General features: G+C 40.3%; 2 protein-coding genes across 15 annotated transcripts in view; one reads left to right on the plus strand and one right to left on the minus strand.

The window, feature by feature from the left end:
- CCDC146 (coiled-coil domain containing 146) overlaps positions 1 to 16970 on the minus strand; it is a 114927-nt gene extending 97957 nt beyond the window's left edge. For 2 of the 11 annotated variants that reach the window (XM_070617021.1, XM_070617018.1), the window contains exon 1: positions 16631 to 16919. The gene's annotated coding sequence lies outside the window, so the exon portion shown is untranslated. Of the gene's footprint in view, positions 1 to 16609 lie in introns of all 11 variants that reach the window. The other 9 variants (XM_070617026.1, XM_070617025.1, XM_070617027.1 and 6 more) reach the window with 6 other exon arrangements.
- Positions 16971 to 17021: 51 nt separating this feature from the next.
- Positions 17022 to 24514, plus strand: part of FAM185A (family with sequence similarity 185 member A) — a 59137-nt gene continuing 51644 nt past the window's right edge. For 3 of the 4 annotated variants that reach the window (XR_011539381.1, XR_011539382.1, XM_070617049.1), the window contains exons 1-2: positions 17074 to 17610; positions 20343 to 20452. Coding sequence is in view for 2 of the 4 variants with exons in the window: in XM_070617049.1 (XP_070473150.1) it covers positions 17250 to 17610; positions 20343 to 20452 (471 nt within the window). In the remaining 2 variants the exon portion in view is untranslated. Of the gene's footprint in view, positions 17611 to 20342; positions 20453 to 24514 lie in introns of all 4 variants that reach the window. The other variant, XM_070617050.1, reaches the window with a different exon arrangement.

The raw sequence follows: 24514 nt of genomic DNA on the forward strand, positions 1-24514 counted from the left end.
CTTCATAAAGAATACATGCAGATTAAATGTGATAATCCCTCTGGACTTCCAGCTCCCATTTTTCTGCCGCAGTCATATCCCCAGTTCTCTGCCCCAGACGTGTACCACACAGGCACTGTGCCTACTCTACAAGACAGCTTCATCGGTGGCAGCACGTCCTTTCACCACGAGGCCCCAAATGTCTGGCTGTCTTTCTTCATGTGATATTAATAGCCACTGATACCGTTTGAATTTCACCACCTTTAACATGCATCCTTTTTCAATGCCATAAAGCAACTTTTAAAAAGAACCGATCACTACTAAGGTATCACAACACTTTACATTTGGTTAGTAATCACAGTTTATTGTTTACATTTTCAGGGAGCTGGAAATGGCTTAGTTATATATCAGATTTGTTTGTTAATAAGCTAAAATTTGTATGTTCAATCATTTCATGGATGTCAAATGTTAATGACTATCCCAGAAAAATATTTCCTTCACAACATTAGACCATATGCTATTTTTAGCTTTTTCTGTAAGAAATATTTCAAATATAAACAAAAGTAGCAGAATAGTATGATGAATCCTCAAGTATCCATCAACCAGCTTCAACAAATATCAATTCATGAGCAATTTTGTTTTATCCAAACCCTCCCATTCCCCTCACCCCTCTCCATATTATTTTGAAGCAAAACCTAGACACCTACACTTAATAATATATCCTGAAGAACGCCATAATAATAGACAGAGATAGTCCTCATTCCATTTCACAGCTGCACAGCCCTTCTTTGCATAGACGCACCACAGGTTATTCAAACAATCCCCAGTTTATAAACATATGGAAGCTTTCCAGCTTTCAGTCGTTACAGTTTTGCAAAGTATAGTCATCTATCAGTTTAAAAATATTTTTTAAAGGCTCTTGGAATCTGTATAATCAAGACGGCATTAACTTTGAAAACTTAAGTTCAGGCAATCTTCTCAAAGCACTGCACCTTTCAATATGATACAGCTTACCCAGGCAACAAAAGACAGGTACTCTGCTGAATTTGTACAAATTTCTGTCTGCTGAAGTTTTCAACCTCTATTGTCTTGAAAACATTCTCAATATTGTAAAGCAGATAAAACAGTTTACATAGGGAAGCAACTAAAAGACACTATAACAGAGTCCTGACAGATAGACATTATCGGACAAACTTGAACTCTTAGAAAAGAAAGGGAGAGTGAATAGGAAAGGAAGAAAACACAACAGAGGCAAATACCAAAGTCTCGTGCGAATTAAAACCTAAAACACTAATTAATCTAATTAAGTGAGAGGTTGGAAAGGGCTTAAGTAGACAACAAAGTTTAAAAGATAAATATTCAAGGATTAGTTAATATAGGATTGCAAAGCCCATTGTATTAATTATTACCATGCTGCAGGCAATGTGATTGACAGCTGTAAATAAAACAATGGAATAAAATACATTCTTAGTCTATGGTGATGTAAACAAGGGAATATTTATAAAACATCTTAAATTCATTGTGTAGGGAGAACTACATAGCCATCAAGTATAGTAATTCTAGAGACTATGTCTTTACAATACCCAAATCAACTAAGCAAATACTTATTGAGTTGTTTTATGAAGACCAAGAGTTTACAAAGAGGCAAGGGGTTTACAATCTAAAGAGGAAGCAAGGCAGGGAAATAACTAGCTCCACATCATAAAGGTAAGGCAAAATAAGCCTAAATAAGAAGCAATGTTCTCCAGAAGGTAAATAGGCTTAAAAAGCAGAGTGTAGCCTAGAATTTAGCTTTTAATCTACAGGTGTTGGGAGCCACTACTTTTTTTGCAGAGATGAGTGGCATGAGCTTGTAAAGATGTTAGTGACCATTAGAGGAATGGTTTGGAAAGGGGGCGAATTTGGAGGCAAGGACACAATCTCGAGGCTTGAGCCAGCCACTGTGCTGTGGGTGGGAGACAGACTCAGTGGTGAGCAAAATCAGACGACCCCAGGGGGGCTCACAGACTGGTGGGCAAGACAGAAATTAATCAAAGAATCGCAGAGATCAATGAAAACGTGTCACTGAAATAGGTGCTACGAAAGCGTGGACGGCAGGAGCCGGGCGGCTTTGCACCACACACACGGCGGCCGCTGTTCGCAGAGCAGGTTCTGCAGCGAAGCAGCCCCCAGTGGAAGGTTCGAGGACGAGGGCCTGCACCAACACGGTACTATGGTGTGCTGCAGGAGTCCGAGGAAGGGAGGACATGGCTTTACGAGGCTTTCTAGAAGGGAGAGGACATGTACTGAGCTTTGACACAGAAAAGTGAAAGGCCCGCCAACGAGAAAGGCAGGTCAATAGAAGCTTTCATCCTATTCCAGAAGAGCACTGAACTCACACTTCGTTTCGGAGTTAAAGGAGAAAGCCAAAGTAGGAAGCTTCACAAAGAAAAGTGAAGCAATCAGCATTGCAGGGCATGCCTTGTTTTGTAAGACGCACCACTACTTCCTCTTCTCTACTGCTGAAGACGGGATGGTCGTTTTGTTTTGATTTTGCACTCTTAAGGAAATGTTTTTTGACTGTTACAAGGACCACAGGAGAAAAACAAACACCCCATGCGGCAGAGAGTGGGGCAATGTACACAGTGATGTGGCTTTGTCAAGGTGAAGTGGAGTTCTTGCTCCAAGAAAGACGCAGCAGGAAACCATGCCGCCTTCTGATATGACTTGTCACCGAACGAACACAAGTGTTAGTGTAACGTACAGTCAAGCATGATATTTGTCTCCTCCTCCCATACAGAACCGAGGGTTCTTCCTCACAATTAGCCCTTCCTGCCGCCCCGGAGACATGATCACTGCTCCCTTCCCCAGCAGCCCACTGCCGCAGGAGGTTAGTTTCATGACTGTTTCCATGGTAACTCAGAGCCAGACCTCCTGCAGCCAGGGAGAAGTTTGGGACACTCATGTGTTTTGCTTGTTTCAGTTTCCTGTATTTATTTAAAAACATAGAAACGACAAAACAGGTTACACAAATTGTGGTGTATTTAAAGTTCTATCATGAGTGCCTCTCAATCCTGTGAGTGCGTCTCTGTGATTTTCAGTATGTTCTCTCTTGGAGGTAACGTTAAAAGTCTACATTTGAAGGTGCTTTTGAAAGGCCTCTGGTCCACAATATGACAGGCTCAGAAAATTGGGCAGCCCCTCTGACATGCAGCCTACAGTTAGCTCAGATCCGCTTAATCCAGCAACAGCCGCATCTTCATCACAGACTACCAACTTGGCAGTCTTAAATGCAACAGATACAATGATTGCACGTATTTATGTCCAGACCTTTTATTCTATGTACAATTATACAATAACCATTATTACCGTACTAACACTGGACTTGAAACATTTTTTTAAAGATTTAGATACAGATTTCAGGGGATATTTTTAAAAAGAGGGAATAGAAAAGCTTTGTCATTCAAAGACCCAACAAATCAAACCACAACTTCTTTCTGTTCCTGAAAACATGATTAAGAAAAAACCCTACTCAAAGAAGAATCCTGCATAAAAAAAAAAAAAAGATTCCAGCACAGAAAAAATAAAACCACTGCAGTATGTACCGATAAAATTTGCCTCACAATTGAAGTATTAAAGTTACCATGTGGTTTGGACTACCTTTCATTAAAGACATACATACACACAAAAGCAAAGCAAACTCTTGAGAGGAAGCTCCAAGTGCCTATCAGCCTTTAAAGTAAACGCTCACAGTATCAGACAGTGAAATCTTAAACTACATGCATGTGTAACCAATGAGGAACCTGTAAATGGCCCGCCATAATGGAGAACACAAGACTCTGCTACAGGATAAGTTCCCTCCCTGGGATGGAAGGATGCTGAGAGAGCTCTGGGCTTACTCCCAACTCATTTGCCTCCCTTTGCCCACTCCCACCCTACCCCAAACACAAACCCAAGAAAAGTTACTCACTCTCTCTTCAAAGCTTTTTATATTTTTTCCCCTTTCCTCTCAGAAACTTAGGCAAAAGGAGCTCTATAACTCATTCCTGAGTGGGTATAGAATGTAGTGTCATGATAGGGAAGAACTGTCATTGAAACCGACGTGACTTTGTCTCTAACATATCCACCGGGTCGCCCTCATCAGATGCAGGCACTCCTGCCCAGGGGTCACTCACCCGTGCATCTAATAATAACAACATTTGTACAGCCCTTCACAATGTAGACAAAGCTTTCCCTCACACTACTTCACTGAATCCTTACAACAGCCATGTTCCATTAGAACCATCATCTCCATTTTATAGATGAGGAAACTGAAGTTCCGAGAGTATAAATGATGTGCCCAACATCACACAGCAATAAATAGCAGCATTTATTCAAACCCATAGCCACTGGCCCCAAATCCCTTACCCTTTTCCATTATACCACATGAGAGTGGTGGTTATTAGGCAGCCCCTGAGGTGGTAAGACAGACTGTGAAAAACAATGGGCTATAGAACTTGTTGCTATAGTTACAGGCTGAAGGAAAGACTTGACATATACAAAGTGTGGCAAGAAACACTAGTTTCATATCTGCAATAACTTTACAGTCATTCCGCAAGTCCAGTCAGGCTTCAAAAATTCAAAGGGTGCCTGAGAGGCCCTATCAGTTCCCTTAATAGTATCCAAACAATCTGGTAGTGAGCAGAGACGGAGTTCCAAATCCCGTGGGAGGTCTGGAATGCCCAAGGAGGTCTGAAGCTGGCAGTCTTCCAGAAGGGCTGTAAAGCACGGATTCTATGTGTTTGCGTGCAATCTAGAATCCTCACATTGCAGGCCACTCCTCACTCCTGGCACAAAAACGTGCATGTTTTTCAAATTCCACCATCGTCTTTGCTTGAATTTTTACCAACGATACCAGCAAGCACATTCATAACATTACAACAGTAGTCTATAGATCCTGTCTAATTAGTCCATTCATTACCTTGCAAACCTGCTCCTTCATTTACCCCCTTTCCCCTTCCCCATACCCAAGTCAGTAGGAACTGTGGGTCTAGATGGGTCTTCCTTAGCAAAGAACTTCATGAAATGTGGGCTATCACCGCTTCCCTCTGCCACAGCCCAGGTTCTCCCCTTCCTCCTCCTCTTTCTTCTCCTATTGTTTCACCTAAGACTGGGATTAGCGGCTTTAATTTAGTCTACCAGGATGACAGCATGGGGTAACGGAAATGACTACTTGGAAGCTCATCAATTAGGCTTGAATCTCATTTCTTCCCCTCCTGTGTGACCTTGGGCAAGATATTCAACCTCTAAGTGGCTGTTTCCTTAACTGCAAGATGATTTAAGAGTCCTTGTGAAGACTAAATGGGACAATGCCTGTGAGGTCTCAGCCCACACCGAGCACATAGTCCTCAATAGATGTTAGCTCCCTTCCACCACTGCTTGGTTCTTTTGCTTTCATGTATAATACGTCTTAAATGATTTGACAGGAAACAAATAAACGGAGGTCAGCCTGGGGCTGGACCAAACAGCTCAGGAATCTACAGGCTGGAAAAGGCAATCCTCTCCAGCATGAACTGGCCCCAGAGTACTCCTTAGGATTTGGTGTGAGAGTCCTGGTAAGCCTCATCTTCAAATCTCACTGTGAGATGTTTAAATCTAGGACAAGAAAGACAATATAGAGCATAGGGTACTGCAGAGGGAGACAGGGAGCGATATAATTTTTTAAAAGTCCTTAAATGAATATGTGTCAACTGCAAGTCAGGGCAGAGCCAGCTTTAGACAATAAGTAGGCAAAGTTCCCTCTCCCATGTCTAGAAATTTCATAGCCTCCTCCTTTCATTGCGTAAGTATTTCCTGTTCTCAGGCCGCCCCTGGCTCCAGGCACATCTCCAGTTCAGTCTTCCTCCCCCTGTGCAGCATCCCTTACTCAATTTCTTTCCTTCCTCTAAAGCAAAGATTCTTACATTAATTATAGGGTTAGAAAACTACTTACCAAGCCAATTTTCCTACTTTATATTGGAAGAGGAAATTAAAAATAAAAATAAACAAAAAAACCTCTCTCTGAGCTGGGGAGCTAGGGGAGTTGGTGAGAAAACAAGTTGGCATGAGCCCCTGGGGCACCCTATACACTCAGGACGAAGTTCAGGAAATCAAATTGTGGAACCTGGACATTCAAAAGCATCAGAGGGATAAGGTGCTTCCTTTCCCAGGTGAGACTTGGGGGAAGTGGCAAGGTTCCAGAGCCCGTCGCCAATCCGACACATACTTCACCTGATGAAGCAGAGAGGACTAGGCAGAGACAGCCCAAGAGCGTTCACAGAATGGTGCAGGAGAGGCGTGGAGGCTGCTGGGAGGGCTGCACCCCAAGAGCCCCTGATGTTGTGAGGAAAAGGCTGCTTCAGAAAGCTTTGTGGACCACACAACTGAGAACCAGATGGAATGCAGAATGTTTAGAAAATACCAGCATGGAGACCAACGTCTGAGACCCAGGTGGATGCACATCTCAGGAGGCGTCAGCGCTGTCAGACAACCATCCTGAAGCCATAAGGCTGCCTAATAACCCTGAACTTGGGTTGCATACCCAGGAGGAGGAGAGGAAAAGGGAAACATGAACTGAGTATTTTTTTTTTCAGTCAGCTTTATTGAGGTATAATTTATGTGCAAAACTCACAACGTTAAGTGTACAATTTGATGAGTTTTTGCAAATATTGACAGTTATGTAATCACTGCCGCAAACATTCCATCACTCTAAAAAGATCTTTCGTGCCCCTTTATGATCAGTGCCCCCTCCCATTCCCACCCCTTCCATCCCAGGCACCTGGTAACCACCTAGTCTTGCCTTTTCTAGAATTTCATGTAAACAGAATCATAGATGTTTCTGGCTTCCATCATTTAGCATAAGGTTTTGGGGTTCATCAACATTGCTGTGGGTATCAGTATTCATTCCTTTTACTGCTGAGTGCTGTTCCATTGTACACACACCACGGTTTATTTGCCATTCACCAGTTGACAGACAGACAATTTGTTTCTTGTTTTTGGCTATTATGAAGAAAGTTGCCATGAACATTTGAATTACAAGTCTTCACATGAATATATGTTTTCATTTCTCTTGAGTAAATATCTAGGAATGGCATTGGTGGGTCATGTGGTAAGTATATGTTTAATTCTATAAGAAACTGTCAAAGTGTTTTCCAAAGTGGCTGTACCCTTTCATACTTCCATCAGCAATGTCCAAGAGTTCCCACTGCTCCACATCCTTGTCCACACTTGGTATTGTTGGTATTTCTAGTTTTAGCCATTCTGATGGGTGTAGTGATATCTAATGTTAATTTTTAATTTCTGGTTTTAATTTGCATTTCCATAATGACTTATTATGTTGAGCATCTTTTTATGGGCTTATCTGCCATTATATATCTTCTTAGGTGAAGTGTCTTTTCAAATGTTTTTGCCCATTAAAAAAAATCAGGGTTTTTTTTTTCCTGTTCTTTGTGTATTCTGGATATAAGTCCTTTATCAATATGTTTTGCAAATATTTCCTTTCAGTCTCTCTCAGTCTTTTCATTTTCTTAGCACTGTCTTTTTGAAGAGCAAAAGTTTTGAATTTTGAGGAAATCCAATTTACCATTTTTTTCTTTTATGTTTCAGGCTTTTTGTATCTTATTTAAGAAATCTTCACCAAACTCAAGGTCACAAGATTATTCCCTATATTTTCTTTTTCTTTTCTTTTTGAGGAAGATTAGTCCTGAGCTAACTGCTGCCAATCCTCCTCTTTTCACTGAGGAAAACTGGCCCTGAGCTAACATCCATGCCCATCTTCCTCCACTTTATATGTGGGATGCCTTCCACAGCATGGCATGCCAAGCAGTGCCATGTCCACACCCGGGATCCAAACCGGTGAACCCCAGGCTGCCAAAGCAGAACGTGCAAACTTAACCACTGCACCACCGGGCTGGCCCGTCCTTATATTTTCTTCCAGAACCATTATAGTTTTACCTCCTCCACTTGCATCTTTTATTTATTTCAAGTTTTTGTGTATGGTGTGAAGTAAGGGTTGATGTTCTTTTGTTGGGGGTGCAAGGCATATAGATATCCGACTGTTCCAGCACCATTTGTTGGGAAAATTATCCTCTTCCCATTGAATATCATGGCACCTTTCTCAAAAATCAATTAACCAAGTACATGTGGGTCTATTTCTATCTTCTCTACTCCATCCCATTGATTTATATGTCTATTATTACACCAATTCAACATTGTATTGATTATTGTGGTTTTACAATAAGTCTTAAAATGTGGTAGGATAAGTCCTCAAACTTAGTTCTGTTTTCAAAAGTGTTTTGGCTATACTAGGTATTTTACATTTCCATATATATTTTAGAAGCAGCTTGTAAATTTCTACTTTTAAAAAAGCCTGCTGGAATTTTGACTGAGCAATGAAGCAATACATCAGTGTGGGGTGATACACCATCTTAATACTGAGTCTCATTTTCCTTGAATATGATATTTTTCCCCACTTACTTACTCTTCTTCAGTTTCTCTCAGCAATGCTTTACAGTTTTCAAAAGACAAGTCTTGCATATATTTTGTTAAATTTATCCCTAAGTATTTCACATTTTGTATGTTATTATAAATGGTATTGTTTTTAAATTCCAATTTCCAAATGCCATTGTTAGTCCTTAGAAATAGAATTGATTTTTGTTACTGACTTTGTATCTTGTAACCTTGTGAAACTTTTTTGTTCATTCAGTAGCTTTGTACAATATTCCTTAGAATTTTTTACTTAGATGATCATGGTGTCTGCAAATAAAAAGGACTTTACTTCTTCCTTTCCAATCTAGATTCCTTTTATTTATTTTTATTGCCTTATTGCACCATGTAGGACTTCCAGTACAATGTGGAATAAAAGTGGTGAGAGTGAACATTCTTGACTTGTCCCAGATCTTAAGGAGGAAACATTCAGTCTCTTATCGTTCAGTATGGTATTAAGTGTAAGTTTGTCATAGATGCCTGTATTGGGTGGTAGAAGTTCACTTTTCTTCGAAGTTTATCAAGAGTTTTTATCAGGAATGGGTTTTGAATTTTGCTAAATGTTTTTTTAAAAATCCATTGAGATGATTATGCTTTTCAACAAATGATGCTGGAACAACTAGACATCCCCATATAAAAGAATGCACCTCAACCCGTTCCCTGTATCATTTATAAAAATTAACTTGAAATGAGCATAGGCCTAAATGTAAAACCTAAAAGTAAAAAACTTCCAGAAGAAAACATAGAAGACAATTTTTGTGACCTTGGTTTGGAGAAATTTTTTTTCTTTTTATACTGGCACCTGATCTAACAACTGTTGCCAATCTTTTTTTCCCTTCTTCTTCTTCTCCCCAAAGCCCCCCAGTACATAGTTGTATGTTCTAGTTGTGGGTCCTTCTAGTTGTGGCATGTGGGAGGCCACCTCAGCATGGCCTAATGAGCAGTGCCATGTCTGCACCCAGGATCTGAACGGGTGAAACCCTGGGCTGCCCAAGTGGAGCATGTGAACCTAACCATTTGGCCATGGGGCTGGCCCTGAGAAATTTTTTTTTTGATTGGACACAAAATCACAAATCATAAAAGAAAAAAATAGATAAATTGGATTCTTTCAAAATTTAAAATATCTGCTCTTCAGAAGACAGTGTTGGGAAACTGAAAACAAAAGTCACAGATGGGAAGAAAATGTGAGTAAATAATGTATCTGACAAAAGACAGGTATCAAGAACATATAAGTAAATCTCATAACTCAATAATAAGAAATTGTAGGGGAGGAAGACGTTTCCTCTACCCAAATGTGGGTTCGTCTGGCCGGAGAATGAATTAAATTCACGTGAGACAGAATAGCAGGAGAAAATTAAACAAAGCTTTATAGCATGTATACATGGGAGAGGTCAGGCAAACTGAGCAACTCGCCAAAATGGCCAAAACCACCACTTAAATATCTAAAGACAAAGGAGGATGCTGGGGATGGAGGGGGAGTCGATCATGGGAGATCACCACACAAGTACAGCAAACAAAATGCAGATTTAAGTCCTTGCCTTTGGCATTGATTAAGAGTTTCTAGAGACAAGGTCATCTCCCCTTCTTCCTGGTACAGAGGGAGATAGCTCTACAGATGGAGAGTTCCTTTACAATGTAAATGTCTCTTACAAAGGGTAAGTAAATTCTACTTTTCAGTTGCTTTCCTGTCTGCAAAGTAACTAGCCTCAAATAATCATCATGCCAAAGAGACATGTCTTGGGGTGGCCAATTCCAGTCCCCACAAAATCAAACAGACCAATTAAAAAACAGGCAAAAGATATGAACAGATTTTTCAGCTAAGAAAATATACAAATGGCAAATAAGAACGTGAAAATATGCTCACTTCATTAGTAATCTGGGAAATGCAAATAAAAATCACAATGAGATACAACTGTACACATAGTAGAGTGTTTTTTTTTTTAAAGTGACAGTACCAAGTGTTGGTGAGGATGTGGAGTAACTGGAAAGCTCACATGTTCCTAGTGGGAATGAGAATTGTACAGCTCCCTTGGAATAGTTTAGTTATTTCTTCTAAAGTTAAACATACATTTACCAAATGACCCACCCCTCTCACTCATGTGTTTTTTATTCAAGGGAAATGAAGACATATATCCATTCGAAAACTGTACACAAATGTTTACATTGGCTTTATTCATATTCACCAAAAGCCAGAAAGAATCCAAATATCAACTTGTGGATGTATAAGCAAATTGTAGTACAGTCATACAATGGAATTCAACATGGAAATAAAAAGAAACGAACTACTGATACATACAACAACATGGATGAACCTCAGATACATTATACTAAGCCAAATGGCTACATACTGGAAAAGGCAAAAGTGTGGGGACAGAGAACGGGTCAGTGGTTGCCAGGGGCTGGGCACTGGGGGAGAAGGACTGACTACAAAGGAGAACAAGGGAACTTTTGGCAATGGTGGAAAAATTCTACATCTTGACCATCATGGTGGTTACATGACTGTATACCCTTGCCAGAATTCATAGAGTTGTACACCTAAAAAGGGTGAATTTTACTTATGTAAATTATACCTCAATAAATTTGACTTTAAAACAAAGCAAAGAAAAAGAATTAAACTTATACAGAATGCTAAAATTGGAGACTATCACAATAAAGGAAAAAAAACTCCAAATAACCAAAGAGAAAAAGCAGATTCTTTGCAAAGGAACTAGATTAGATAGATAGAAGACTTCTCATTAACAAAAACTGTACTTCTTCAAAGAATTGACAGGTAGTAACTGTCAACTAAATTATTATTTAAGAGTAAGGATAAAATAGAGACATTTTCAAACAAAGTCTGAAGAAATCTCTCAGATTCTTGTTGAATACATATAATGGATATACTTCAGTAAAAACAAAAGTGAAGCTAGAAGGAAAGAAGTGAGCAGATAAATTGGTGAACGTTGCTAAAGTTAAATAAGCATTGAATATAAACAACAACAATAATAATAACTACTTGTGTGGCTTCAAAAACAAGGCAGGACTAAAATACACAGGCAATAAACGACATGGAACATAGAAGGGAAAAGATTGACGTCAAAGAGTTCCATTGTCTGAGAGGAGGAGGAGATAGTGGTTGATGAGACTTCTGCTAAGTCAAGTGAGTATGCTAAAAATTTAAGGATAATGATTAGAAACAAGGATCCAAATGGCCTTCCAAATTACTATAGAGGAAAAAGAAGAATAAAGAAAAACATTTAGACTAAAACAAGACATGAATGGAGAAAAAGAGGAACAACAACAAAAGGGCAAAAAGGCAAGGTTAATAGAAAACACATTATAAGATGGTAAGAATAAGTATAAATGTAAAAGTAATTACAAAAAAATGTAATGGACTAACTTTACCTGTGGAGATAGATTCGCAAATTGGATTTAAAATATCCGGCTGTATTCTGTTTATAAGAGACAAGTCCCAAATATAATGTCATAGATTTGAAGTAAAAGGATGAAATTATTATTATTATTATTATCAGATAAAAATAGACATCAAGACAGAAAACAATACTAGAGATAAAGATGGTCATTGTTTAATGACAAAAAAAATTTTTTAGGAAGCGATATTAATCGTGAACCTATACATAACTAATGGCATAGCCTCAAAATATATAAAATACAATTAGAATTTCTACTCGAGGGATATGTCAATGCTTCTACTGTGTGACTGTTGAGACACTATTGCTACCTTGTAGAAAGGAATGAAGCACCAGCTTCATACAAGAACTCGAATCTAGGGGCCGGCCCCATGGCTGAGTGGCTGAGTTCGTGTGCTCCGCTGCGGGGGCCCGGGGTTTTGCCAGTTCGGATCCTGGGTGTGGACATGGCATTGCTCATCAAGATGTGCTGAGGCGGCGTCCCACATGCCACAACTAGAGGGACCCACAACTAAGAATATACAACTATGCACCAGGGGGCTTTGGGAGAAAAAGGAAAAAAATTTAAAAAAAAAAAGACTCTAATCTAGAGTGAGTTTCTAAAGTTTTTCTATTACAAGTAAACTCCCTGGTTGTAATAAATATTATCTTAGACACACGTATAAACACACAAATACATATTGGTTTAATGTACAGAGTACACATATCCCCCTACCTTTGTGGAACCTAGGCAAGTTCTCACATGTTTTAAGTGAGGAAATTTGACTACATTAAATAACAAACTTTTTCCTGTACATCATCTGCATGGAAACAAATAACACGTAGATTTCAAAAGGGACTACCTACATAGTCATTAAATACTTCTTAGTACTGTTAGTAATTAGTTTAAATTATTGAGTTTTACAAGATTTCATAAGAAGAAAAGAAATCACAAGATATATTTATTTTGGGGCTAGCCCAGTGGCGCAGTGGTTAAGTGCGCACCTTCCACTGTGGCAGCCCGGGGTTACCGGGTTCGGATCCTGGGTGTGGATGCGGCACCGCTTGGCACACCATGCTGTGGTAGGTGTCCCACATATAATGTAGAGGAAGATGGGCATGTATGTTAGCTCCGGCCAGTCTTCCTCAGCAAAAAGAGGAGGATTGGCAGCAGATGTTAGCTCAGGGCCAATCTTCCTCAAAAGAAAAAAAAAAGAGAGATTTATTTTAGAAGTTAATAGTTAAGAAAGTTAGCAAATTCCTAGGGCTTCCTTCACGTAAGCTGAATTCCAGAACCCTTTTTTAGATTATATTTTTCTGAAGACTCTCTCATGCCCTCTGCTGTCCGTTTATTGAATATAATTTACTAAATAAAGTAAAATATTCATGGGTATTTACATTTTGATGGGAAGAAATCCTCCACCTATTTCATTATTTGAGTTAGTCTTAGGAAACAATATATGCTAAGAAATACTTTTTAAATGTAATGTATGTTCACTATTGAAAACACACACACAAAATGAAGAAATAATTCATCATCTCACTATTTATAGATAACCATTGTTATCCAGTCATGTATTTCCCTCTGGAATGTTTCTAAGGACTATATTTTTAAATACAATTTTATGATAGAATTAATATTATTATTAGTACAGAATTTGGATCATACTATAAATACAATACTCTTTTCACTTAATATTACTGAGAGAGAATAAAAGAATACATGTTGGTCTCTGTCCCCAGTTTCTGACACAGGACCCCTGAAACCCTTGTAATTTCCTGGGTGATAAGAGTATCTTTTGTTTTAATGGGGAAACTTTGGGTGGGCTTCTGGATGGCTACTGGACAAGGGCTGGTCACTGGAAAGAAAAAGCCATAATTAGAAGCTTTGCGTTTTCAGCCCTGCCCCCTATATTCTTGAGAAGGAAGAAGAGTTGAAAATGGAGATAGGATGGATCATGCCTACAGGATGAAGCCTCCATAAAAATCCCAATAGTATGGGGTTCTGAGAGCTTCCAGTTTGGTGAACACAGCCATACTGGGAGGGTGACACACCCCAACTCCATGGGGACAGAAGCTCCTGCGCTCAGGACACTCCCAGACCTCGCCCTTCGGATCTCTTCATCTGGCTGTTCACCTGTATCCTTTATCACACCCTTTAATGAACTGGTCAATGTGAGGAAGTGTTTCCCTGAGTTCTGGGAGCCACTCTAGCAAATTAACTGAACCTGAGGAGGGGAGCAGGGACCCTCGGACCTGCAGCCAAAGGGACAGAACTGTGGGTAACCTAGGGACCTACTACTTGCTGTTGGCATTTGATGTGGGTGAGAGAAGTCTTGTGGGACTGAGCCCTTAACCTGTGAGATCTGACACTATCATAGTGTCAGATAGAGAGTGTCAGAGAGTCAGATACTGTCAGTGTCAAACAGAGTTAAATTGTAGGACGCTCAGCTGGTGTCAAAGAGAATTGCTTGTTGTAGGGAAAAAACCCCACACATTTGGTGACAAGAAGCGTCAGAAGTGAAATGTCAGGAGTGTGGTAGTAGTGTGAGAGTAAAGGAGACACACATGGAAGGAAAACTAGCTTTTCCCTTTACAACTATATTATGGAAGATTCCCATATCACTGAATAATCTTCAAAATATAATTTTTAAACTGTTGCATATTCCAGATGTATACTAATTTACGTAACACCCTTTTATTTTTGGACATTTGGGTTGTTTCCATTCTTCACTATCATAAGTAACCCTATAAAACAAAATTCTTCAAATATAAACTTTTTTGAGCATCCCTAATTTTATGCTTACATTAAATTCCAAAAAGTACAATTTCCAGGTCGTGGATGTACATATTGTTGAGGTGCTTTATGCAAATTGCTGAACTGAACTCTGGAAAGTTGGTGATAACTTACACTCCCACCGGTGCTATATGTTCATGACAATAGGAATTTTTTTTTAAATTGAAGATGTAAAAATACCTTACAAGTAAACTCCAAATAAGGGAGGAAAGTTATATATGATTCTCCATTCGTTTGATAAATAATCTTTTTTCTTCAAAGGTGTCAGGAAGATAGAAGGATCTTTTGGTGGAGGGGTAAAAGGATGTGAAGATAATAAGACTTGCCCTGCTACCCACAGAGTGTTTTATGAGGACACTACGGGATGATACATGTGAACATGTTTTGAAAACTATAATGTTATACAGATGGAAGCTAGTGTTTTATTAGTCATTATTGACATGTGGACAGATATGATATATAAGTCATTAGACTTTTTAAAGTATCAATGACTTTTTAATATTTTATATTGATCTTAATATCAATAATTTTCTCCATTTTCAAACTCATATAATGAGAATAGTAATTTTTCAGTCAATTTTCTTCAGTTTTGTTTGCCTGAAAATAGTAAAACAATGATTTTGCCACATAGACAATCAGGGGTCAGTTGTCAATTCCATTAACTTGGTTTGACTCAGAAAAGGGAAAACTACCATTGAAATAAAATTATCTCTTCGGGACTGCTATTTAATTTAAAAATATCTGGAATGTGTACAAAAAATTTGAGTGCACTCTCAACTTACCTAAACCAATGACTTTTTCAAAGTTATTCCGGTGGGTTTTCATTAAAAATAGAGTTTGAAGATCAGTCTGAATAATTATGACCAAATGAAACAGGAAGCCAGGACACAACTAGTCTCCAGTGGAAACTAAAAGCCGGCACCTATCTCGAGCCTTCCCTAGGACGACGAATAGGGAGGCAGGAAGGACTAGGAGGATGGAAAGGAGGAAAGGATAACTTAAGACACTGAATTTTTTAAAAGGTAATGGCTAGCAAAGAACCCTGTGACGTGGGCCTGTGAGGACTGAGGACTTTAGCCCAGCTCCTTAGACTTTAGCTCATCTCTCTAGCATTAGAGATCCCAGGAATTCTGGTTACTGCATTGAGCCAAGGGCTTCAATTTTTTAAGGCATTCAGTTTCAGCACTTGCATTTTATTATTGCAGCGTATTTTTGCTAAAGAACTTAGGGAAGGATTTGTAGGAGGAGGAAGGGGGCACAGAAAGGGAGAGAGAAGCAAGAAAGGAGGAAATAAGTCTTTTTTATTTTCATTTTTAAAATTGCCCACAGAATAATAAAAGGCTTACAGAAGATTTATGGAGTCATTTAGTACACTCCTTCCACATCTTAAGGTTAAGAAACAGGTCCAGGTGACTCAGATAAACTAATGGCACAGCCAGGAAAATAATCAGTTCCACGATCTTCCCATTGTATTATTCTGACTCTCTCTTTTTTGCTATTTTAGCCCTAAAACCGAGGATCATTTGTAGTCAGAGCGATCAATGCTGTTGTCAGCACAAGACATGATCTCTCAAGTTTTTCTTGGTAACTTACAGTCATGCTATCCTTAAAATAAAAACACAGTGATTTACATTGCAATTTTGTAGCCTGTACACCGCGTTCACGTCCATTATCCTTTGAGGCAAGACAAAGAAGATATTACTGATCCCATTTTCAGAGCGAACAACTGAAACCCAGAGACGTCCAGTGACTGGCCTAAGGTCACTCAGAGTCAGGAAGAAGGCAGGACTCTAACCCTATTCCTATACTTGCCATCAAAGAGGGAGTTCCTTTAAAAAGCCCCAGTCTGGCTCTTTATCCTCTTACCAAGGGATTCTCCATCCCGGGGTACCCCGCGCTAGTTGAGTGAAGCTTGGAGCTAACCGTCCCCTGAGGGTACCTCTACTTTGCATCTAGTTCGCACCTTTAAAGCACAGTTTCTTACCCCTTCCCTTCGTCCCGATCCTTATTTAGGCTATTTTTCTCTGTGGGTTACAGCTCTTGAGTCGCACTTCAAAGCTCCACCCTCTCCAAAGAAGTCGCGTCCTCGGTATCCAAGGAAACCACACAGCCTCGCCCACCTCGCACCTTCCGCGCTTTCCATTGGTCAGCTTGACTTTCACGTAGATTTTTCTTTTTTCCTTCCCTCCAATGGCTAACGGACTTGAGGCAAAGAGCGCGCGCCTTCTGAGCCGGGTTTCACACTTGCGGTTCCTGCCCCTACGACCGTGCGCATTGCCTCCTGGGATTTGTAGTGTTACGCTGCCCAGAGCCCTTCGACGACTGGCCTCGTGAAGAACTACCTATCCCGTCGGCCTTTGGGAGGGGGCGGGGCTAGGCGAGGAGCTTGGGTCAAAGCTTGAGCTTTGACCTTCCGTCGGCCGCTCTGGCGTGCGCGCGGGCGGTTGCGGTAGCCTGCGGTCGTGAGCGGTCGTGCTCTTGGTTTAGCACACCGTTGCAGACGTCCCCTTTTTGACTTGAGCGCGCTCAGCGGCCAAGCCCACCGGCCGTGCGAGGGTGGCCTGTGGCGGAGGGCGTCCGAGGCAGCACGAGAGGGGCGCGCCATGTTCGCCCCCCGCTCGGCCGGGGCGCTCGGGCAGCTCCGAGTGTGGGCCGGTGGGGCGTGCCGGGCTCGCCGGGCCCGGTCGTCCGGCTCCGCGGGGTCGGAGCCCGAGGCCCCGGCGGAGTGGGCGCTGCGGGTGAGCCCGTTCGGGCGGCTGCGGGCGCGGCTGCCGTGCCGCCTGGCCGTGAGGCCGCTGGACCCCCTCGCCTACCCGGACGGCGACCGCGTGCTGGTGGCGGCGAGCGCGGCGGGCGCGTCCGGCCTGCGGGTGGCGTACGACGAGGCGCTACGCGAGGTGGCCGTGCTGTCCGACTCCCTCGACCCGCGGGGGTCCGTGGAGGTGGCCGCGCCGCTCCACTTCGGCAAGTGAAGCCCCGAGGCCCACGTGCGCCCCCCGTGTGGGGTCTGCCCGTCCAGCCGGCTTACCGGTGTCCCCTTCGGAAGCCGCCTCTGTCGTTAGGAATCAGGTTCCCCATGGTAGAAAGTTTGTGAATCGGACGGGAAGGTGGTTTGGAATCATCTGAGTCAGATGACATCCGCTGAACCCCTTACGTTCTCTCTTGGCGCTTTGTCAACAGCAAAGTGGATCTTTCTCAGGGTTAAATGTCTTGATAGAGCGTTCATGGTGCGGCAGTCCATCCACGTTTCCCCCTGCTCTGCCCCCGAAAAGCCCTGTCAGTAGGATGTTCGCATCTCACCTGGACCACGTGTTTGGTTCCAAATAGGCACCTAGCTTCTCCCTGAGACATCTCTCTTATTTTCGGCCTAAGTAAATTCTCCATGAGTAGCAGGCTTTGGGGGGGAACACACAGTAGGACTGCCTGGGAAACTTCAGCTGGTAGTGCCTGCAGGGTGTCTCCTAGGTCTTGGGTTCCCTGTTAGTTCTCAGATGCAAGCCACTGTGTGCACACGCTTTTCTAGGAAAGTCCGACAGGCTGTCCGCCCTCTTGGGCCTGACTGAGGATGTTGATGATCCTAACGGCAGCCAACCCTGCTTAGATAATCTCTAATCCTTAGGATTGCACGATAAAGTAGATACTGTTATTGTCACCAGATCAGAAGAGGAAAGGGAGATACAGCAGGTTTCATAAAGGGGGTATTTGTTGTGGGTGAACTAATAGAAAAACCCATGCCTTCATGCAACTTGCATTCTGGTGGGGGTAGATCAAGAAACAGACCGGTTCTTTCTCAGTTATAAAGCAGTGGAGCTGGGATTTGAACCTCTGTGCTTTGCTGCTTCTCGGTTTCTTTTAACTAGCCCGGGTGAAGAAGAGACCTTGATCTCAAAATCTAGCAGCCTGGGGTGGGGAGGAAGATTTGCCAATATGTTACTGTGGTACAAAATAGACTGAGTGTTGCAGTAGAGGTAAGCAGAATTTTATGGCAGCACAGATAAAATTAGAACTCCCTATGCTGGTGATCCCAAACCCCAATAGTTGATTCCTCTTTTTAGCGCCAGAACCCCGTTTCCAATTTACTGTTTCCGTAAGTCTATTCCATGGGCCCCGCAGTTAGCATAATTCAGTTTTCTTCCTCCTTACTTGTTCCTCCAGTCTGTCTGTTGCCTGTTTGGGTGGATGAGTGAGTCGTTTTAGCACTGCTTGGTGTCTAGTCTACACCTCTCTACCTACCTAACGAGGGTAGAGTATGTTTAGAGTGTTTCCTTCTTCCTGTGGCTGTCAGCGCTGCCCTTAGATCAAGCCTTACGTTGTAACACTGCTTAGCTGGGTAAAGGTTTTGCAGCTACGTTTGTATCCATTTAAGTATCGGGTAAAATTGTCTTTTTATATATTTTAGATTGAATCCAACCAAAATATGGCTGTTATTTTAAAACTTTATAAGGCAGAGACTGCCATGCACACAACTGTAGAAGCTGATTTTTATGCCACAGCTATTGAAATTGTGGTGTTAGCCCCGGTAGTTTGTGTTTGGGGCAACATAGTTTATTTCTCTAGTCTGGTTTAAGGGAAATCATCAATATGTATTTGGATTAGGTATTAAATATCAGTGATTTTTATTTTTATACAGACACACCTAAGATTATGCCTTAAATTGACAACCAAGGATGGCATCTGTGACTCCATATTTTCCAAACTTTCTTCAGATATCACTGTTGTTTATCCACAATCTTGTGTTTTTAATACTTTTTAGTACCAGGTTTTTCAAAAAATTGTTCCCATTTATTATTATTTCAAATAGCTTGTGATATAGCTACATGGTAATAGCCTCATTTTTTAGATAAGAAAGGTTAGAGATAGGATTTGAAAACCTAAGTTATGATCATATATACTGATCCATGCTACTCCTGCAATGAGCTTTTAATTTTGAGGAGGTTTGGGAACAAATCTTTAAATCTTCATGAATATAAGAGAGAATAGGCTAACTGATTTACCTAGTTTACCATAATGACTTGTTCACTTGCTGTTTTCTTACTCAGACTGTGTGTGTGTGTGTGTGTGTGTATGTGTGTGTGTGTGTTTTCTCAGTGGGGAAGAAGCTTCTGTGATCTTTCCCGGGAATGCCCATAAGAATTGGAGTCTCTGGCCTCCTTTACTTCCCTGCTAGGTTACTTTCTCTCGTTAGATGATATAGGCTAACAGAACAACTGCTTTCAGGGGCTGGCCCCATGGCCTAGTGGTTAAGTTAGGCACACTCCGCTTCAGGGGCTCAGGTTCAGTTTCTGGTCATGGACCTACACCACTCGTCAGCAGCCATACTGTGGCAGTGTCCCACACACAAAATAGAGGAGAATGGGCACAGATGTTGGCTCAGAGCAAATCTTCCTCAGCAAAAAGAGGAAGACTGGCACGGATGTTAGCCCAAGGTGAATCTTCCTCCCCCAAAATAACTAAATAAATAAATAACTGCTTTATTTCCAAAAAAAAAAAAAAAAAAACGGCAGAAAAGGGCATTAAATTTGGTCCTGTTGCTGTGGTGAATACCCCTTTAGAGAGAGACTGCTGACACATATGCTCTCTCCAGGGTTCAGCAATATTTTGGACATAATCCATAAGGTGGATTTCTAGGGGGTGCTAAAGTGCTTTGGAGCCCATTAACCATATTACTAACTTGTTTTTTCTTTTTTCATTTCTAGACTTGAATATCAAGTCATCAGGGTCTGGCTGTGTAAAAGTCCAAAATTTTGAGTGTGATAATTGTAAAATTGAAACTGAGCAGGGGACCAGCATCTTACAGTCTCTTAAGGTATAAGCATTTTCTAATTTTGTTTCAATATTCTTTTCTTAAAAAACCTTAAACTATGAACTTCAGAATCAAACTAAAGCTATTCTATTTTTCAAAGTACTGAGTATCATTTATTCATCACTCAGAAATTCCTTGCAAGAATTTTGCCTTGAAATCACTTCTGTTCTGAAAGTACAGACGTTGTAGCAGCTTTGAAAGTTTTTCCTCATATTCCTTTCAGATTCCCTTTCAAAGTGTACAGTGAAACTGATAGTACATTCTTAGTATTCTGAGATCTTATTAAGTTAAAGAAATTTTACTTTTAACGAATGACTTTCACCCATTTGTTAAAGAGTAAGGAAAAGTCTTTAAGCACTATAAATGTACTTAAAATATTTGATTAATCACATTTTTATGTACCAGGTAGCTCATTACTTAAGGATTCAGTAGGTATTTGTGCCAAACAGCAAATGATTCATCTTATTTTGTAATAACACTTTGATATTTAATTTTCTTAAAATTAGATTGGTCTCAGCTCCAAGTGATTTCAAATACACCTCTCATAGTAAAACCTATCATTACTTATCATTACTGATGGTGCTTCTTAGACTCGCAGATTCAGAACAATACTTTTGTGAACTTTGATGGCATATAACTTTGTTGAAGAGAAATCAGTCATCTTTGCTTCATAATTGCAAAACATTTTCATTTTTAGATTTATAAACACTAATTAGAACGATTAATTTGATGCATTTTTAAATTTTTATGTCGTTTGCTTTGTTCCAGCCACCTTTGTTTGCACACCTGCTTTTAGGATCTGTCCACATGTAAACCATTTCAAATAAATTTTGTTGCACAAATATCATAAAAGATTAAAGAATACTATCACATGTCCTTTTAGCAAAACGAGATGGTTTAGGTTCTTGTTGTAAAAGATTGCACAGTGGAGTCTTTATGTGGAGTGACTAACCAGATGAGAATACCATAGTTCCTTTTGGTCCTTAGAAATATATCATTCACTCATCAATGCTTGAGTCTCAGAAAGTTCTTCTAGAATATTGTCCTCTGAAGACTCAGAGTCTTAGATTTTCAATTTCACAGTCAAAATTAGAAGCTAGTATGCTGCTGTCTGTCTCTTTGCATTTGTATTGATTTATCTCATAATTCTGAAAGATCTTTTTTGTTAATTTTCTTCTGTTTGCCATTATGGGCTTAAAATGAAAAATGGTGTCTCAACTTTGGCATTATTGACATTTCAGACCGGATAATTCTTAGTTGTTGGACTGACTTGTGAACTGTAAGATGTTCAAAGGCATCCCTGGCATCTGCCTACTAAATAAAGGCCAATAGCACACTCCTCAGTTATGACAGTGAAAAATATCTCCACACATTGCCAAGTGTTCTCGGGGGGAGAAAACCCCCTTTAGTTGAGAACTGCCTTTCTAGGAAAGTCCATCATTCTTCTATTGTCTAAATATTTTAGTCTACTTTTTAGCATAGTTGGGAATAATTAATGATTAATGATGAAATAACTCCTAGGATAATGAAATAGCAAAAAATTATAGGATATGTGAAAAACAGGAACACTAAGATCTCATATATTTTAGATTTACAAGAGTCCAGTGGGCCAATATAGTAATTTTAAGATAGAATATTTTCAAAAAATAAGTATGTTTTCTATTTGTTCTTTGGAAGACCTCTGAGAAAGAATACAGGTCATAAAATGTCAGTCCTTACAAACAGAATAGCTCAAAAAGGAAATTCAAGAACTAAAATTGGGTCAGTGGGTCCTAATGGTGTACACCAAGGTTAAGAGAGTTATTCTTGAGATCTTAGGGTTTAACTGACTTAAATTCACAAGTGGGAACATTTGGTGAAATAATCTGGTCTAAGCTTTAAATATGGTACAGTATCACTATCTCGAAGTAGTGATCACCTATTTATATATTTCTCTTCCACTCATTTTAAGGACTTTAAATATATTTGATCTGTGTAATAAGATGTCGTAGACCTGCCCCTTCCACCAGCCCTGGTGGTCTAGTGGTTAAGATTTTGGTGCTCTCGCCACCCCTGCCCGGGTTCGTTTCCCTGTCAGGGAACCACACCACCTGTCGTCGGTTGTCGTACTGTGGCAGCTGCGTGTTGCTGTGATGCTGAAAGCTCTGCCACCAGTATTGCAAATACCAGCAGCGTCACCCATGCTGGACAGATTTCAGGGGAGCTTCCAGACTAGACAGACTGGGAAGAAGGACATGGCCACTCACTTCCAAAGCACTTGGCCATGAAAACCCTATGAATAGCAGCTGGAACATTGTCTGATAGAGTGCTGGAAGGTGAGAGGATGGCACAGGAACACCTGGCAGGGTTCTGCTCTGCTGTGCACAGGGAGACGGAGTCGACTCAACATTACTAACAACAACAAAATAAAATGTTTCTAGCAATAATTATAGCCACTGTTTACTGAATCCTCATGTACCGGAAACTTAGCTAAATCTTCATTTAATTCTTCAATTATCTTCCTTTTATGAAGGAAGAAAGTGTGAGGTACCAAGGTTTAGGAACTCATTTAAGTTTACATAGCTAATAAATTGAGCTGAGATTTGAACTTGGGTCTTTGTGATTTGTAAGCTCATACTCTTTAACGTTTCTTTATTGTCCAAGCAAAATGTATGGCAATACTGCATTTATTCAGCTTTCTTAGGGAATAGATAAGTAAATTTTTTAGGCAACAGACCCTTAACTCATTGCATGCCACACATTCGCATTTTATGCAGTATAATAGTTTATATTTTACTAAATAGTTTGATTTATTTAAACATTTATTTTAAGTATCTTGTTTTACATATTTTATAATCTACTTCACGTATTTTTTGGAATTAGATGAGCTTTAAATTATAATAATATCTTAACATTTTTGAGCCTTAGACTTCTTTGAAAACCTGATGATTGTCTCCTTAGAGAAAAGTATATGAAATTTTGCTTACAATTTCCTAAGTTTCACAGACTCTAGAAATTCATGTACACTTCGTTAAGAACTCTTGATTTAAAATGACAGTTATTTTGGAGATACTCTTTTCTAAAGTTCATCAGTTGCTTGTCTGCTTGATTAAGACGATAAATACAATTTGACTTCAGACTCATGTCTCTATGGGCGTTGTCTGTCATACTGTAAACTTTTAAGATAAACTTTTAAAGATGATTCATTTTGCCCTTTTCACTAAATTTTTTGAAATTCATTCCTAGGCTCTTTTACCTAAGGTTTTACTGTGACCCCTCAGTAAAGCAACCAGACGGTATCTATGGTTGTTTTGGGTTTTTTCTCCCTACGTTCTAGACACTTCTCTGCGGTTGCTGGTCATGGTATTGGTGAGTTTGCTTTGCTCTTTTTCTTCTTCTGCTATTTGCCTTTTCTTTTTCTCTTTGTAATTGTGGCAGAATTGAAGACGTGTAAATGGTTAAGGTAGAGTAAGCTGCTCTAAAAAACAGACTAAACATTTAATGGCTCATATACAAAGCTGCAGTTTATTTCTCACGTGTGTTCAAGTGTGTGGGTGGCTCTTTTCTATTCAGACATTCTAGGTTCCTTTCATCTGGCTCTGCCATCTCTTAGAGCCTCATTGTAATTTGCTCTCATCTGGTGGAAGGGGCAGAGCACGGAGAAGGCATACCAACTCTTCTAAAAGCACTGGCCTGGAAATTGCGTGTAGCATTTCCACTTACATTGCTTCGGCAAGAACTTAGCAACACCTAAGAGGTAAAGGAAGCTGGAAAATATTGTCTCTTCATGGGCCCAGCTATACTCCTCTTACTTTGGAGGAAAAGATGGATTTTGGTGGACCTATAGTAGTTTCTACCACTGTTTCCAAGTGTGAAATCAGCTGTCACACACATATACACATGTTTTGTCTGGCAGAGGAAGCTAACTGTGACTACTGCTTTATTTGTGCTTAGCAACCTTTTCGCTTAGTTCCAGTTTCTGGGATGTGCTGTGCTAGAAAGTTAAGCAGTCAGTGGGCTGTTACCCTAAGTGTGAATATATCCTCCTTCAGATGACTCCAGCCATAAGAGTGTGGGTTTTGAAAT

Source organism: Equus przewalskii, chromosome 4 (assembly GCF_037783145.1).
Source record: "Equus przewalskii isolate Varuska chromosome 4, EquPr2, whole genome shotgun sequence".
Classification (NCBI taxonomy): domain Eukaryota; kingdom Metazoa; phylum Chordata; class Mammalia; order Perissodactyla; family Equidae; genus Equus; species Equus przewalskii.